Here is a 17,403-nt window from a genome sequence, read left to right on the forward strand (position 1 = left end):
TAGTGAGAATCTTAAGGTTCCGCAGATAACCAAAACCAAAATAATACCAATATTTTTTAGAATGTTTACTACTTTTACTTTTATCCTCTTCACCACTGATCAGCTCGTTAGCCGCTTGGGCGATCGGTCACATCTCTGTTACTTTTCCTTTTCTTTTATCCTCTTCACCAAATGATCAACTCGTTAGCCACTTGGGCAATCGGTCACGTCTCTGTTACGCACTGTTGGCAAGTACTGGGCATACACCGGCTCCTGAATGTACCTGAACCTGCTCCAGTGTTGGTCAAGTCTTGTCTTGAAAGTGCTCACACTCGGTGCTGTCACAACACTTTCTGGTAGATTGCTCCAAGAGTTCACAATTGTCACTCCAAAAACGTTTGCCCTCACAGTTTTCTGGACTTACAGCTTCTTCAATCTTGAGCTGTGACCCCTTGTGGGGCGAGTTTCCGCCAGCTCCATGTAAGGACACTCGACTGAGTAGTGCCCCTTGAGATGCTTATACACCTCAATTAGGTCACCCCTTGCCCGTCTGTAGTATAAGCTAGGCAAGTTCAAGCACTCCAATCTCTCAGGGTAGCTGAGGTGCCGAAGTGCAGGCACCAGTCTGGTGGCCCTCCTCTGAACATTTTCAACCAACTGGCAGTCCCTAGTATATCTCGGGGACCAGATAGGGTGACAGTACTCCAGATGGGGAAGCACTTCACTCTTGAAGATCGTTACGCGGGACGGACCGTCTAGATATCTGAACGACCTTCTTTTAAGACCCAATAATTTATTTGCCCGATTTTCCTTCTCGCAATGGCCCGAGAACTTCAGCTCATTGTCAAGATACACACCTAGGTCCTTCTCACATTCAGTCTCAAATAGTGCAGTCTCTTCATCACGTTGGGACATATGATACACCTCTTTACCGTTGGTACGCCCCAGGTGCATCTTCTTACACTTCGTGATATTGAATCTCTGCAGCCATTTCTTCGACCATTCTTGGAGCCCACAGAGGTTCTTCTGCAGTTCTTCACAGTCCGCTTGGTTCTTGATTTCCCGAAATAACTTGGCGTCATCGGCAAACATTTGTATGGAGGAGTGTACAACGTCAGGCATGTCAATTATGAAGCAACCAAGCAACAGCGGGCCCAATACACTGCCCTGTGGTACCCCACTTGTGACAGGTACGGATGATGATTTCGTGCCATTAATCGCCACACACTGCTTGCGGTCATGTAGAAAGTCTTCTATCCACGCTAGGACATTTCCCCGAATTCCGTACCCTTCCAGTTTGATTATCAGCCTTTCGTGGGGTACACTGTCGAAAGCCTTGGCAAAATCAAGGTAAATATTGTTGATATTGCCACCCCGTTCCAGAATATGGGTCCAAATATCCAATACCTTGAGCAATTGTGTTAAGCAGGAGCGCCCCGGCATAAAACCATGTTGGCAATCTTTTACAAGGGTGATTCGTAGTAGATGTTCCATTGTGGCATATCTGATAATACTCTCAAGTACTTTACATATTATGCTGGTCATGCTCACCAGTCTATAGTTGTTCGTGGAGTGACGACCGCCCTTCTTGAAGATAGGACTCACATAAGCCACTTTTTATTCACTGGGGACCTTTTGTTCATCCAGGCATTTACAAAACAGGATCTTCAGGGGCTCGGCAAGCTCGTTGCCCAACTCTCTTAGCACTCTAGGATGCACCATGTCAGGGCCGGGACTCTTATGGACCTTTAGCTTTGACAGTTTATTTCTAATACCCTTTTCTGTGAACACAATGTGGGTCAGTGCTGTGTCGCACCGTCTGTCCTCAAACGCAGGAAGGTTAATCACATCCTATTGTGAACACCGAGGAAAAGAAGCTGTTCAATGCCTTAGCTTTATCCTGGTCAGAATCTGCGTAACTACCATCTTCAAGCCTCAGGTCTGATACTCCTACTCGCGTTTTTAATTTCGACTTTGCATAGCGGTAAAACGCCTTTGGGTTTTACTTGACCTCGCTTGCAACCAGCCTCTGGAACTCCTTTTCAGCCCTTCTACACATTATCTTTGCTTGGTTTCTGGCTCTTGCATACATCCTCCTGTCCTGCTCATCATTTGACCCAACCCACATCTTGAATTTCTGGGTTTTCTTCTTAACTTTAGCGACCGCTGCGTGGTTTATGTGTAGGGATCCCCATGTATTCCTAGAGGCACTGGGTTTGGTCTTGGGTATATAGTTATCGATCAAATGGGTCACTTTACTAGTTATGATATTCAGCGTAGTGTCTTCGTTCATGTGCCTTAATGAGTCAGGCCAGTTGATACCCCTCACCTCTTCCCTCATCCCGTTTTAATTTCCCCTGTAATATTTGCACCTTGGCCTGGCCTTATCTTGAACTGGGTAACAGTTAAATCTGAATGACAACTGGGGCAAGGTGTTCCAGTTTGGCCACCATACCCTCCTCGTTTGTTATGATGAGGTCTAGTGGCTTGGGTGTTTGCTCCCCTCTGTAATGTGTCGGGTCTCTAACATGTTGGAATAGAAAATTATCTCTGAGTTTCTACAAAAAGAGTAGCAGGGTTATTCAAGTCATTTGGGGTGTACTCGTTTCTCCAGTCGATGTCGCCATAGTTAAAAGTCCCCCATGATAAGGAGGTGACTAGGGTTGCGTATCGCTGCATTGTCTATTAAGGCTCTTAAGTTCCTTTGATTTAGTGGGCCACAGTTTGGGGATCTGTAGATACACCCAACGATAAGTAATTCCCCTCCCTCTAATTTAATTTTACACCACTTGGACTCTTCAAAAACATCCTTTTACTTTTTACTTTTACTTTATCCTCTTCGCCACTGATCGGCTTGTTAGCCGCTTGGGCGATCGGTCACGACTCTTTTCCTTTATATTCTTCACCAAAAGGTCGGCTCGCTAGCCGCCCGGGCGATCGGTCACGTCTCTGTCACGCACTGTTGGCAAATACTGGGCATGCACCGGCTCCTGAATGTACCTGAACCCGCTCCAGTGTTGGTCAAGTCTTCTCTTGAAAGAGCTCACACTCGGTGCCGTCACAACACTTTCTGGTAGATTGTTCCAAGAGTTTACAACCCTCACTCCGAAAAAGTTTGCCCTCACGGTTTTCCGGACTTGCGGCTTCTTCAATCTTGAGCTGTGACCCCTTGTGGGGCGAGCGTCCGCCAGCTCCAAGTAAGGACACTCAACTGAGTAGTGCCCCCTGAGATGCTTATAAACCTCAACTAGGTCCCCCCTTGCCCGTCTGTAGTATAAGCTAGGCAAGTTCAGGCGCTCCTTGTACCCTCGCCTGGCTGGCTCTAAGGTCTTGCCTAGCATAGATAACCACACCCCTCTTGCAAGTTTCTTGAGAAAGGTTCGTAAATGAGTCATATCCAGCAATACTGAACTCGCATTTCTTTGGGTCGATTCTCCTGTTCTTGTACAACAGTTCGACAACTCCCACAATACTGTATCTGGTTGGTGTACATTCAGTAGTGTTTCAAACTCCTCTCTCTTATCAAGAAATGTTTATGTGCTTAGTAATATTTATATATTCAAAATAGTATTACTGTGTTGCACAATAAAGCACAATTGATTATCTGATCAGCCAAGAAGGTTGGACAACTACAGCTGGCTGCCTCCCACTGACGTCACAGCCAATCACAGAGCTTTTCGCAATCACATGACTTTTTAGCAACTTTAACCCTTATTTTTGGCACAATTTATTTTAAAATATCATTACCATAGTGAATTTAAGCGTTTTCTTTACTCATTGACCTGCCATCTTACGAAAAAATTCCGACCGTCAACTCGTCCATTTGCAACTCGGAAAGTTCACAGAGTGCAGTTTGTTTAAAGCAAATTGTAATACAAATGATGGTCTATGACTCTATGCTAGCTTGCATGTTTGAAATTAATTTTCAAATTATATTTTAACCCCCTAGCCCTGGGCTAGTGTGCCGCTGGCCGTGTCCCTTCATGCGGGGGGTAAATCGAGAAAAATCTGAACTTTTCCAAAAATAATTTTTGACCTTTTTAAATTATAAAACAATATAAAAGAAGTAAGAAAAAAAATATATATTGACCCTCTAGAAACTTCCCTGGCGCAGCAGTGGCAAGGGAGATAAAGGGACAGTGTTGTTTTGACAGCTGACGCTTGTGGTTACTATGCCCTTAGCGGCCATTTTCTGCTTGCCTTTGTGTCTGGGATGGCCAGTAATGCATATATTTACTAATCATAATACTTATTCGATATAAATAATTCATTTAGAATATTTTCTTTGCATTATTTTTCATAAAAAGTGCTCGGCAACACGCACGCAGTCGGTCGCCAGGCTGTCTTTGTGTTTGGTAGAGCAAGTAATGCATAAAATCATAATAATTCCACAAATAATACATTTATAATATAATCATAGCATTATTTTCCAGTAATACTACACGGCAATACAACTACACTACTTTTAGCAATATTACTTTGATACATGATAAAATGGACAAACAATGAAAATTAAACAAACGAGATATTACATTCAGGAAGATTCCCTGTGGCTGAGCATTTGGCGTGATAGGCAAATAGTCACACTGGAACCTGATGACCCGCACTGGGCATTTAAACAGTGGCGGGGAAAGGCGTCCGTTCTGGAACGTCACCCGGGTCACGCCAGTCGGGCGTTTCGGTATATCAACCGGGGCCTAAGGGTTAAGATAATAGTTTGTAAGAGTGATACTTTTTAATACCCAGTTCGTGTTATGTATTTCATGATAAAGTGAATGTTTCCACTACTTAGCTCAATGTATTGACTTGTTCTTCAGAGAGGATATAATATTTTACTGTACTACTGTACAATACTGTACTAAATTTGAAAATTTGCATTATTGAGCCTTGTTTGTTAAGTGCTTACTACTTCAGGGAGGACACATACACATGATACTTTTCAACACTAGATTCGCATTATTGAAACCTGTTAAAAGGCTATTAAGCACTTAATTCTTATAAAAATAAAGTTTGATTTTGAAAAACTTATTTATTTTTCTATAAATATTTCACAGAATTTCTTCAATGTTATAGAAACAGTATTTCTACATAAAAATTAGATTTTGGGGGCCCATTGTCCTCATTTTGCACAGGGCCCACACAGCTCTAAAGCCAACCCCACTGTGGGGTTGATATCTACCAGTTCCAGGTATGAACACTTGACTGAGTAATGTCCTCTGAGGAGTTTATAGACTTCTATTAAGTCACCCCTTGCCCACCTATAGTGTAAGTTAGGCAACTGGAGTGGCCCACTACCGAGAAGCCTCAGTATCCTGAGTGTTAAAGCATGTCTTTGACACATGATTTTAATTTGTTAATTACATCACATGTAGTGGTAGTGACATCTGTATTTATCTTAAATTCTTTTGGTATATGGGCTTGCATTCCTGGTGGAAAACCTGTGATTTCTTAATCTACATTGTTAAATGTGTAATGTTTTCACATGTGCATGCAATCTTAGTATAGAAATAGATTGAAGTTTAATCTCTTCTCAAAATATAGCAACTACAGTACTGTATGTGGTTGTGGTGGCAGCACATGAGCTGCTACATCTCATAAGTCTATTGTTGTTCAGCAGCTGGGCATGGTGTATGTACACTACTTGGCTATCAACTTGAACCAACCAACTGTTATCTTGGTGATGTGGATTTTTCAGCAATAATTTATTGCAGTTGTACAGTCAGCCACAAGAATAAGTACAGTATACACCTACGGTTCGTGTTTGAGACAAAATATCTGAGTAACACTGTCGTGAACAGAACAGACAAAATTACAAAATGACCTGTAATTTGTTTTATTCCTACATATTTGTTATAAATGTTTTACTAGTGTCTTGTGTTTATATTACAAATAATATATTGTATCCAATGGTAGTAAACTTGTTGCCGAATGGGATTGCAGTTATCGTACAGCTCCCTCCTCCTCCCCCTTTTTTTTTTCTCTTACCCTACTTTTTTTTTTACTGATATTTGGATTAATAAAGGAAGGAAGAGGAGTAAATAGAAGAATAAAGGGGAAACAGAAAATAGTTAGAGATAACAGGTGGGGGAGCTGAGTTTCACCATGCATCTGGATGCGCAGTTTCAACGTTACCAGACCATTTTCGGACCTTACAGCTACATTGTGTATACTTATTCCTGTGGCCGACTGTACATATTAGATTACAGCAGATCTCTATATTCACAGTTCTAAAAGTTTGGTCTGTGCACAGCATTGTCTTTAAAAAATCAGTATCATTTCTTATCTTCCAAACTTAAGTGAATTTTTGTTTAATGAAGGAATTAAAAACAAGGTAATGGACTAGTCTGTATTGTATGGTGCTAATTTGAAGTTTACAATAACATAATTCCAAAGCATTTCAACTTGGACAAAAAAAAATATTAAATGTACAGTATATCAATAGTTCTTATTTCCTATGATGATTAACAACAGCTTATTTACAAATATGACATCCAAAATGGCAGTCAAATTAAACATTGCCCCATGGTACCATATGGGTGATTTTGGGCTGATCTACAGTGCCTTCTGAATGCATTACTCATCGAGTAGAAGTCAAATGGTAAACAAAATCAATGTTGTGGTACTTTGTCTTAAGACATACAGGCTACCAGAATTGCAGATGTCAAATGTGTGTTCTGTGGGTGGAATCCCATACTGTATTGTATTAATTTTTATTTATTTTTTTGACAACCACAGCTCGAGTTAATTATTTTTTTAAGTTTTATAACTTTGGGTACTGGTTGTCTTTAAATCTGACCAGATACTGTATGTTGTAATGAATTGTTCATTCTTCTGTATACAGTATATCTGTACAATATTTGTCAGAATATTGTATTTAATGAAACTTCTTTTTGGCTCATTATAGAATTCACAAAATAATCCTTTTGTTTATGTGTTGTTTTAATGATCCACTATACTTTTACATACTCTAACACATGAAAATTATTCAATAATTATCCTACTAGACAAGTACTCTATAAGGTTTAGTAGAACACTTACAGCACTTGACAAAGCTCTGTCAACCTAAATGAGATTAAATTTTCTTCATCTAGAAATTATTTTTGTAAACTCTTACAAAAAAAAAGGCTTACTAAACTTCAAATGCTTGCCCACAAAATATACTTCTTGAATTTAACAAATATTAAAACACCAAAATAACACCCTGAAAATAAAATCTAAATTATGTCTAAAAAGATTGCCAACAGATTTCTTGGATCCTTGAGTCTAACATTAATAACTACACCAAACTTTTAAATTTAAAAAATAAGACTGGTTTCTTGAATACATCACAATTACCAATAAGAAAGAGTACTTAGTCATCTTATTAATGCAATGTACATTAAAATAAAAGTATTTACTGGAACCTGTAGTACTTCTCTAAATTAACTGTTACAGTGTATTTCTACCCTTCAAATGTAATATAATAATATAAATCCATGATGCAGATGAACTGTTTGTGTTTTCCCATCACTTTATTCTGTTCAACCTTCTTTGCAAAAGGACCTGCTGCTATTCTTACTATGATTTATCCTTGCGTTTGTTTGGACGAGATCTCATTTTAGGCTGGTTTCCCTGACACTGTGTGTTGGAACTACCACTTCCAAAGATTGAGGTCATTATTTCAGAGAGTTCTGGAGTGTCCATCTTGGGCATCTGAATTTGTTCCATTTCTTTACGTGTTTCTGGGTCATTCAGCCTGGGCAGGATCATCATAAGTGCCAATGGTAGCACAGTCATCAGTACCATTGGGTTCATAAGGGTATCAGTCAAGCGCCATTGCTCTCGTTGCAGAAAATACCGATATGGTCCAATGGACTTCATACGAAGAGGATGGGGCATCTGTCATGTAAGTAAATGTTGTATTAGTAAATAAAATTACAAGGTGACTAAAAAAAATAAAAGGGATAGAAACTGAATTAATATTTTTTCTTAATTACTCTTTTGGGGTACTAGAGTAATTCACCTCTGAATAAAAAAAACTTTAATTATTATGTATTTAATAAATACAAGACACTATTACAGGAAAAGTGGGTCCCACAGGCCTGACACCTTATTTGAAGTAATGTGGATATAGCAGACTACACTAAGCCTTTGGTAAACAAGTACTGTATGGCTGACAATCCACTCTATTACCTCTACTTTCCTAAATGTAAAATTGGTGTCCATTTATAGTTCAGTGAACTGGGTGTACTCTGGTAATTATACTCTAATTCGACAATTTTGGGGCATTACCCAAAGTGTCTGATGGTTGGTGAATTTGAACATTTTGTTGAGAAGTTTTTGAAGCAACTTAGTGGGTACTGTAATTCAGACAGTACAAAAAGCAAACCCAATTCACTCCACTTTATCACACTAGCAAAATATCTATGGAGAGTAAAATGGTGTGATTATCCATTCATGCTAAGTCTGTAAAGAAAACAAAATATGGGGGACAATGTAAAGCATATCATACAGTCTCACCTGTACAACATTTGATGGTTGGATGTGGTTGACAGCTCGGGCTCTTATTTTCCCTTTAGAGTTAATATCCACTCGCAGAGGTTCATAAATAAAGGTGGGGTTCATGACCTGAACAACATAGGATCCTGATGGAACATTGTTAATCACAAATGAACCATCTTCTCTGCAATGACAAAAATCACATCAGGGGAAAAAACCAAACAATTGTAATATATCAAACCCATTGTAAAACAGACAATTGTATATAAAATTAAATGTTGATGTCCACTGGCAGGACGGTTAGTTCTATGTTGAATCACTTTTTTATGAGTTTCAATTCATGTCCTGGATTATTCAAAATGGATACTACCCATCTACAATGTGAATTTGGGAGAAAATCACAATAAATTGTTGGAAATTTTTTTTTCTTATTTTCTCGAAGTTCTTCTTGGAAGTTGAAATTATGTTTTTCCAATTTTTTTTTTTTTAACGATTCTGACTTTCATTTCTACCGCAAATCACTAGCCTTTTAGCTACCGCTTCCTTATCCATTGATAATGGGGGACCCCCAGTGGAAACCAGGGGTTTCGGATGGGGGAAAATCACAAAAACTTGTAATTTGTGATAGAAATGAAGATCAGAATCTTCCCTAACCTAACTACCTGTATGGTTACCATAGACTTGGGAATAACAATTATTCTCGGACAGAACCAAAGCCTTTTTTCATCTCGGTAATTACTGTACAAGGCTGTTACACTGTATGCAAGTAACTTCCATGTGTAATGTAGCAAAGGTAACCCCCCACCCCCCCCAAAAAAAAAAAAAAAAAACAACGAGCTCTTCTAGACGGTGGTAACAACATGAACTTCAAAAATAAAAAATAAATCTTACAATTTATTTGATTTTCTCGGAAAATAATCATGAGCGGAAGAAATGCAATAGAAGAAAAGTATCTCAGGACTGCCTAAACTACAGATTTCAAAACTTAAAATACCAAAATTCACTACATGACAAACAATACCGACAGGGTTTTGTAAGCTGATTAATTTAATTTCTATTCATTTTCTTGGGCAAATGCTTAGTTTTCGAGATATAGGCGAATTAAGATAGCATCTTAGTCGCTTCTTCAGCTGTGATGCGGCAGATGTTAACAACGTACTGTGAACGTCAGTGTTTCAGTAATTATGAAGGTGTTTTTACAGTTTTGTACATATTACTCTGTTCTATTCATTTTCTTATGAAAATGCTTAGCTTTCTAGATATAGGTTAGGTCAGGTTTTCTTAGGTTATGATTTCAGCGAATTTTTTTTCAACATAACATTGTATCCCCTAATAAAAACAAAAATTAGTATTTGTAAACCTATTTTCAATGAAAATCAGTGGACGGTCATGATCCAAATAATTACCAACGAATCTTCACCCTTACCTGAGAAACCCGTAATGTCCACTGTTGGTGAAAATTTTAGTGTTAGCAAACCACTCAGCCGGACTGACGATGGAGGAATCTGGTCTCACAACTCTGCCTTCAATCCTGTACCGTTCTACCCCAACACTCGGCTCATCTTCGCCATCACCGTACACAGGTACAAGGGCACACAACCCTGTTAACAGTATCGGTAATAATTTTCGATTCATAATTTGGGAAACTTGGTCACGTCACGACAATCACAGGACATCCGCCAGTGACATCAGCTTGTTGACAACACTCCGATGGTCGTCGTCTGCGGAGGAGCGTCAGCCAGCAGTCCCACCCAGTAAAGTGGATACACCAAAATTACTATAAATATGGAAGGTTACAATCAATAAAAATAAAATAAAATAGGAAATATGCATCTTTGAATAAATATTTTAACAATGAATGGTTCAATGCTCATGAATATTAGCGATTTGTCTTTGTCGTCTGCTTTAGGATAGACTCGACCAGAGATGGCCCTCGGAAATTTGAGATTTTTTTTTTACTCATAATTGATAAGCACTGTCTATTGTAGAGAATGTGGTATATTTATGATCAAGTTATAATAAAAAAAAACAATAATTATAAGATAAATATTTGTATATATATATTTTTAAGTAGTCAGCATGACCGATAAATATCCTATAACTTTAAGGTTCATGGCGTGTCCTGTATACTAGACGAGGGTGCCGCTTGGGGCACCTCCACCTGTCTGACCTGAGCTAACTAAAGCAGGACATTTGTAATTTGGAGTGAATGTTTAGTTTGATAGAGGAAGGTTTGTCGACACATGTTCTTATGAAGCGTAGAAATTACTAATGCTTATAAGCTTTTATCTGAAAATTTTGTAAAGTTATTAGTTATATTGGATTTGTCTAATTTAGCGTCATTAATGTGTTTGGAAGTCACTAACTTCCTTTTGAACGTTTAATTTGTCAACATACAGTATATGAATACAGTTATCTCATGGTACTTAAAATGATTTATGGCTTGGGTCCATAGTATATTGTGGATTTAATCAAAACAACTAACCTTAATAATAAAAATTGATATTAGGTATTATGACCAAGGATAGGTGACAAGTCATGAGATGCTTATTTCCAGTAGATCGTATGTCAATACCATTTGATCTTAGGTGGTCACCCATCCAAGTATTGTACTAACCAGACCCAAAGTTGCTTAATTTTGCTGATCAGACAAGAAATGGTGTTTTCAATGTTTAGCTGTCATCTTAACTTAATCAAACCACTGTTAGTTCGTGTAAGGGTACTATTACTGGTTAGTAAGCAAGCCTATGCCTAAGCAAGGGACTACTGGAAATTAGTATCTGGTGGTTTTGTTAGCTGTCCTTGGTCTAATTGTCTTTCTGTTTATCATTGTTCTATACTTGCACAGTCTAGGTACAGTCGGAAACCATAATCTCTAGCCCACCTTGGTCGGTGCTGGAGGTTAGTACAGCGTCTTTTCTGGGCAGGGGCCCACTCTAACTATCACGAGGCAACACACACACGAACACACAGTCCTCGTTATAGTTAGAGTGGGCTCCCGTCCAGAAAGGACGCTGTACTAACCTCCAGCACCGACCCAGGTGGGCTAGAGATCATGGTTTCCGACTGTACATAGGAAACTGTATCCCTCCACAGTCTATGTACACTGTAAAGAAGTGGTCCCCAACCTTTTGTAGGCTCTGGGCCACATTGTAAATATAGTGGAGGGTGCCAAAACTTTGGATCTACATTCAAGAAAAAACCCCTCACATATACAGTTATTTGCAGCTTTACATAAATGTAACTGTTACCAGTTTCATACTTTTTACATTTACTCTTTCTGGCTGGTTCCCTTTCTCTGGGTCTAATCTGGGGTAAATACCCACGTCCTGTACACGACAGATTCGGGACAAACGACAAAGTCGTATCAAGTTATTAGATATTTTCATTATTTTCACTTACGAAGAATCCCGAATATTTTAAAAATTTCTAATAAACCCTTACGGGTTCCATAATATGGTTCCGCGGGTGCCAATACAACAGATTGGGGACCACTGCTGTATAGTCTTTATACATGTGCTGTTATACAGGTATATTGTACAAACTGAATTATATTCCTGTATAATCTGTATACATGCTAACATACACACCTGGGAATGTATGTTGATAAATTGAAGTTTTCTGACCATTGTGAGAAAAAGGTAAATCAGGCAACTAAGCTAGTAAGTCTTATAAGAAAGAAACTGTGTTCAGGTTGTGGAAAGGACACAAAAGGTTGCTGAGAGGGATGTAAGATCAAAAAAGGTCATGCAGCATCAAGGGCCTCTGCAGAAATGTTGAAAAAGATTACAACCAGTACTGAATGGGAGAGAAAGAGCTCTAGAATCGTCTCGAGCATTGGGACAATATAATCATGTACGGAGTCCCTGAGAGTTAGCTAGATGAAGCTGAAACTAGGAAAGCACATGACAAAATGAAATTGCAAAATATTTGTATAGAAGTTCTGAATTTGTCAGCTGCCCCTTACAGAGTTGAGTAGGCTAGGGAAAAGTAGGAGAATTAGCCCTGCCCTCTCAGAATTGCAGTAAAAACTAGGAAAAATGTGTGATATCATTTGACAGACAAAATCTTTGCATAGAATATAACCTTTAAGAATACTTTCAGAAGTCCAGACTACACAGTAATGCAGGGGAAACAACACAAGGAACTCCTGGTGAGCCTTAAGCAGAAGAGAGGATTCGATAAAAAACAGGGATGGACTCCGGTGATTTACACTAAGTATAAACAAAGAGAAAGTAGTGGGTTAAGTTCACCAACACAGAGCAAGAAGAATGGACAAGGGGGGAACAGCAAATCATCCCCAGCCCCTCGACCTCACACTCAGGAGGTAGTGTACAACATACTGTATAAATAATTATATATCTGACCACACCGCACACAGTACCTGTACGATGAATAGAATAAATGAGGCAGCTGCTGAGACAGAAAGGAGGCCAGACCCACCATCAAGTTTAGAGCCATTACTGAGGATTATTCCCAGTTTGAAAGTCATGTACACAAACACTGATACTTCCTCAAAAAGAGAGTGGAGTTTGAAACCCTACTTAAAACCCATCAACCTGAAATAGTAAGAAAATTGACCCAGAAGATTAAGTGTAATATATAACACTATAATTCATTTATGAACTTATCTAGGGCAACCTGTAAGAGGGGTGTGGTTATTTATAATGGGACATTAGAGCCAGCTAGGTGAGGGTGGAGCGGAAGATGTTTTTGAAGAATCAAATTGGTGCAAAATTAAACTAACGAGCCTTGCCTCATTGTTGGGTGTATTTATAGAATCCCAAATAGCCGTTTACTAAATTAAAGGAATTTAAGATCCTTAATAGACAACACAACAGTGCTCATATTTTCAGCCACCGGCTGCAACTCAATTAATAAACCGTTTATTATTATTATTATTATTATTATTATTATTATTATTATTATTATTATTATTATTATTATTATTATTATTATTATTATTATTATTATTATTATTATTATCATCATCATCATCTCTAGCCGCCACCTTATCATGGAAGACTACCGTACAATTATGGCGACATCAACTGGAGAAACAAAATTACCTTAAAAACCCTTTAACTCTTTTTGTAGTAACTCTTAAGAGACAATTTTCCATTCCAACATATTAAAGATCTGACTCACTGTAGAGGGGAACAAACCCCAAAACTGCTGGATCTTATCATAACTAACAAGGAAGGTATGGTGGCCAAGTTGGAACATTTCGCCATTGTCACATGATGTTGTCCTTCAGATTTAACTGTTACTTGGAATACATGATGTGAGCAGGCCAAGGATCAAATACTGTACTGTATTACTTTTACTTTTATTCTCTTCACGACTGATTGGCTCGTTAGCCGTTTGGGCAATTGATCACGTCTCTGTTACGCACTGTTGGCAAGTACTGGGCATACACTGTCTCCTGAATGTACTTGAACCTGCTCCAGTGTTGGTAAAGTCTGGCCTTGATAGAGCTCTCACTCATGTGCCGTCACAACACTTTCTGGCAGATTGTTCCAAGAGTTCACAACTCTCACTACGAAAAAGTTTGCCCTCACAGTTTTCTGGACCTGCTGCCTCTTCAACCTTGAGCTGTGACCCCTTGTGGGGGCCAGCGTCCGCCAGCTCCAGGTAAGGACACTCGACTGAGTAGTGCCGCACAACGTCATTCGCTGAGTGACTTGAAAGCAGAGGATATTTGTCACTAACGATCTAGCGACTTTATAATAGAAGACGCGCTGTGGTTGCCATGATGCTGACCAGAGGTCGTATAAGAAATTGTCTCAAACACAATATTTGAGAGACAAACAGAATAAAAGTCACTCGATTTCCTCACTGTGCTAAGATGTATAAATACCGTATATAAAATCCTCGTGGCACTTAGTATTTCAGTTATTACAACACAAATTCGCGGAGCTGCCTTTGTGTGTCTTTACAGCTGATTCACCAGGCAAGAAGATGAAGGTGGCAGTGTGTGTGATGGGGGGTGAGGGAGGGGATTTTGAGAATTGCAAGTAAACGCCAGTTAACGACGTGTCCTAATATTATTTATTAAGTAATTATTAGATGTTTTAATTGCCTGTATGTTGGCCTGGTGAGTTATTGCTAGACATTAACATACCTAGGTATAAGCTAGGCATCACATTTTGGATTGAACAAAAAAAGCAACTTTTCCAATAAAAAAAAAAAACGGGAAAATAGGCGGACGTTCTGGAATGTCACCCGGGGCGTGCTAGGAGGATGCTCTGGAACGTCACCCTGGGCCTAGGGGTTAATAGCCTGGTTTTTGGGTGGAACTAGTTTTTGGAATATCAGTTTTAGGCGATTTAGCTGTACTACAGTATATAAGAACGGTCCAATAACTGTTTCCCACCTCCTGGTTATCTAGTGTTATCACACATGTAGCCTTACATGAAGTTCCAGCTGTCTAATCTCCTGTACTGTACATATGTATTTATAAACTTTGCAGTCTTCTTTGTATATTGCAGTGGTGATTGCCTTACCTTTACAATACAGTAATTTCTTACCAACACAGGATGCTGATGTGGCTTGGAGTGTTGTGCCTATTATTAGGCTCTCCAGACATATGTGTGGGTAGTGAGGTGTTGTCATCTCAGCTGTTCATCCTGCCCCTCACACATCAAAATTTCAGCTTGCCAACAGCAGGTGAGACTAATAATTAACATGTACTGTACTATACTGTACCTTGAGAGTTAGTTAGTTATTTAAGTTCTTATTGTGAATATAGAACAGGTAATTGAATTTTTCTGTCCATTTTGATCAGTGAATAAACATTATGGAATAATATTTTTATAAACTTACTGGATATGGCTTCAGATATGGTGGACTGGAATCCAAATCTATTCCAGGGTGTTCTTCAGTTCTGAGAGTAATTTTTGTGTGCATTTTAAGAAACCTGCAAAATTAGTTATGGAAATTGGCAGCACTGAAAATTTTCCATTAGGGGTGTTGGTGGTAGAGTGGTAATGCACATGTCTCTTACTATGTCAAGAGTTCTAGTCCTGCTTGAACCTACCAAACATCACAGGTTTCCCAGACTCTGGTTTACTCCTGTATTAACACTGGATAGACCAACCTCCCAAACACTAGTAAGCTGATAAGTGGTAAAATGATTAAAAGAAGAATTAGAAAATAAATGCACAGCTTCAGAACTTGCTCAACTCTTCATTCCTATCTTAAACTAAATTGGCAAATTAAATTTTGAAAAAAATTGAGTGTAACAAAAATATAATTTGTGTGATAAAATTAAATTTTATGAAATTTGTGACAATATGACAAAGACAGCATATATTGAGACAAAATGGTAAAGGATAATTTATGACATCACGATTACAGTGTACAGTACTGTATATATTTTGCAAAATCAGATGGAGTGTTAGAATTGAATTTCAGTACTGTCTGTTAAATTGAAAATAGAATTAAATCAAATTTTGTTAATGGAGGCTTACTTTCCCCTCCACCCCACTCATACATAATTAATCTTTCCCTACAGAACTGTCAGATACTTAGCTAAAATTCCACATGAAGGGTTATGAAGTCCACTTGAGGCTCTTGACCGTTTTGAGTCATAATTACGTTGATATAACTAAGTTGTCCTGTATCACGGTGGTGTAGGTAGCTCTGGATTTCGACAGGGGCATCAGCTCTCTCCAACAAAAAGTCTGGCAATAAAATGATATCACTGTGTTACACGTTGTCACTCAAATTATTAAGTTAATATAAATTTTACTTTGACAGACTAAGTCTTGTTTCATAAAATTAATATTTATAGTATAATTGTAATATAATCATAGTTTACAGTGCAGTAAAATCCCTGAGTGCTGGACCACCTGAGTAACGTCGTGTCCGAATAACAACACCAATCTTGGAAAAAATTATTTAAATATTTAAAAAATATACAGTACTGTATATATATTTTGTGGGTCATTGTTATTGTTGTGGAGCGATGTGGCTTGGTCCCGCCAGCCCTTCCCACATCACAACAACACAGCTGCACTGCTCAGTCTCCGTGTGGCTATTATTCAGTGAAGATGTGAGGATAATGCTGAAGCAAGTATGTTTGGGTAAGGCCCCAAAGAGCAGAAAGCACTTTACCATGAAGAATAAACTCAAATGTGCTAGCCATGATTGACAGTAAATGCTCTGTTCTTGAGATAATGCAGAAATATTTGGAACTCTGAATTTATTGAAAGCATATTGTAAGTGTGATCCACTTTATCTCAAGTGAAAGTGGGTCCCATACACACCCGCATAATCTTCTCTACACAACACATGTCACTGCAGCTGTGGCCTTCGAGATGGCTATGCATGTTGTCACAGATTCATGTAATGAAACTAAAAGATGTGGGATGTTAGTACTCTATGTGACTTAGAAATATAAGAAATATAGTATATAATTACAGTACTGTACAATACGTATATCTGAAATCATTTAGTACATATTAAACATGACCTGTGCCAATTTTGGTGCCTTTACCACAAAGCCCAAGAATTTTTCACAAATCTGCTCTATTTTATAGGAGCTGTCTCATGAATTGATTATCAATCTTTTGGGTTATGCCTGGAATCCTGCACGAGCCATTAAAATTAAGGACAATCATATTTTAAGGAAAACACTATAATTACCGTATTACTCACAGACTGATGTTATTCCATTTAGAGTCTTTATGAATGGTCATTATTTTTTCACTTACTGTATACAGTATATAATGGTCACACAGGTGTAACATACCGGCCTAGCCTGCTGAACATGCCAGATCTTCCCAGTTGGCTTCATTATACATATTCTCCTGGTGTGCACACTGGTTTTGTGTATGGAGTCCCTCCTGAAGGCATTCATGATTTTCAGGTATGTGCAGTACAGTATCAGAATTCATAACTTTAAAATGTTGTTGTGTTGTCCCTCATGGTGGGACAGGAGAT

General features: G+C 38.5%; 2 protein-coding genes across 9 annotated transcripts in view; one reads left to right on the top strand and one right to left on the bottom strand.

The window, feature by feature from the left end:
* Positions 1–6,311: 6,311 nt before the first annotated feature.
* LOC121877809 (ER membrane protein complex subunit 7 homolog) lies at positions 6,312–10,193 on the bottom strand. The gene is made up of 3 exons (XM_042383689.1): positions 9,884–10,193; positions 8,479–8,641; positions 6,312–7,857 (listed from the first exon to the last, which is right to left on the bottom strand). Exons 1-3 carry the CDS (start codon positions 10,090–10,092, stop codon positions 7,537–7,539), a joined length of 693 nt encoding a protein of 230 aa, XP_042239623.1. The 5' UTR covers positions 10,093–10,193; the 3' UTR covers positions 6,312–7,536.
* The window catches only part of LOC121877761 (alpha-sarcoglycan-like), a 42,973-nt gene continuing 35,737 nt past the window's right edge, over positions 10,168–17,403 (top strand). Inside the window, exons 1-4 of one of the 8 annotated variants that reach the window (XM_042383637.1) lie at positions 10,593–10,688; positions 12,562–12,784; positions 14,996–15,126; positions 17,202–17,329. In XM_042383637.1, coding sequence (XP_042239571.1) covers positions 12,729–12,784; positions 14,996–15,126; positions 17,202–17,329 — 315 coding nt within the window. In that variant the 5' untranslated portion in view covers positions 10,593–10,688; positions 12,562–12,728. Of the gene's footprint in view, positions 10,212–10,552; positions 10,689–12,561; positions 12,785–14,976; positions 15,127–17,201; positions 17,330–17,403 lie in introns of those variants that run through there. The other 7 variants (XM_042383622.1, XM_042383663.1, XM_042383630.1 and 4 more) reach the window with 7 other exon arrangements.

Source organism: Homarus americanus, unplaced genomic scaffold (genome assembly GCF_018991925.1).
Source record: "Homarus americanus isolate GMGI-L3 unplaced genomic scaffold, GMGI_Hamer_2.0 scaffold33468, whole genome shotgun sequence".
In the NCBI taxonomy this organism is placed as follows: Eukaryota; Metazoa; Arthropoda; class Malacostraca; order Decapoda; family Nephropidae; genus Homarus; species Homarus americanus.

Excerpts from the sequence above, each read along its gene's own strand:
- LOC121877809 (XM_042383689.1), bottom strand. The coding sequence starts at position 10,092 with ATGAATCGAAAATTATTACCGATACTGTTAACAGGGTTGTGTGCCCTT. Across the intron at positions 8,642-9,883 it reads GGACATTACGGGTTTCTCAG|AGAAGATGGTTCATTTGTGA; the intron begins GTAAGGGTGAAG and ends TTGTCATTGCAG. Across the intron at positions 7,858-8,478 it reads AACCATCAAATGTTGTACAG|ATGCCCCATCCTCTTCGTAT; the intron begins GTGAGACTGTAT and ends CTTACATGACAG.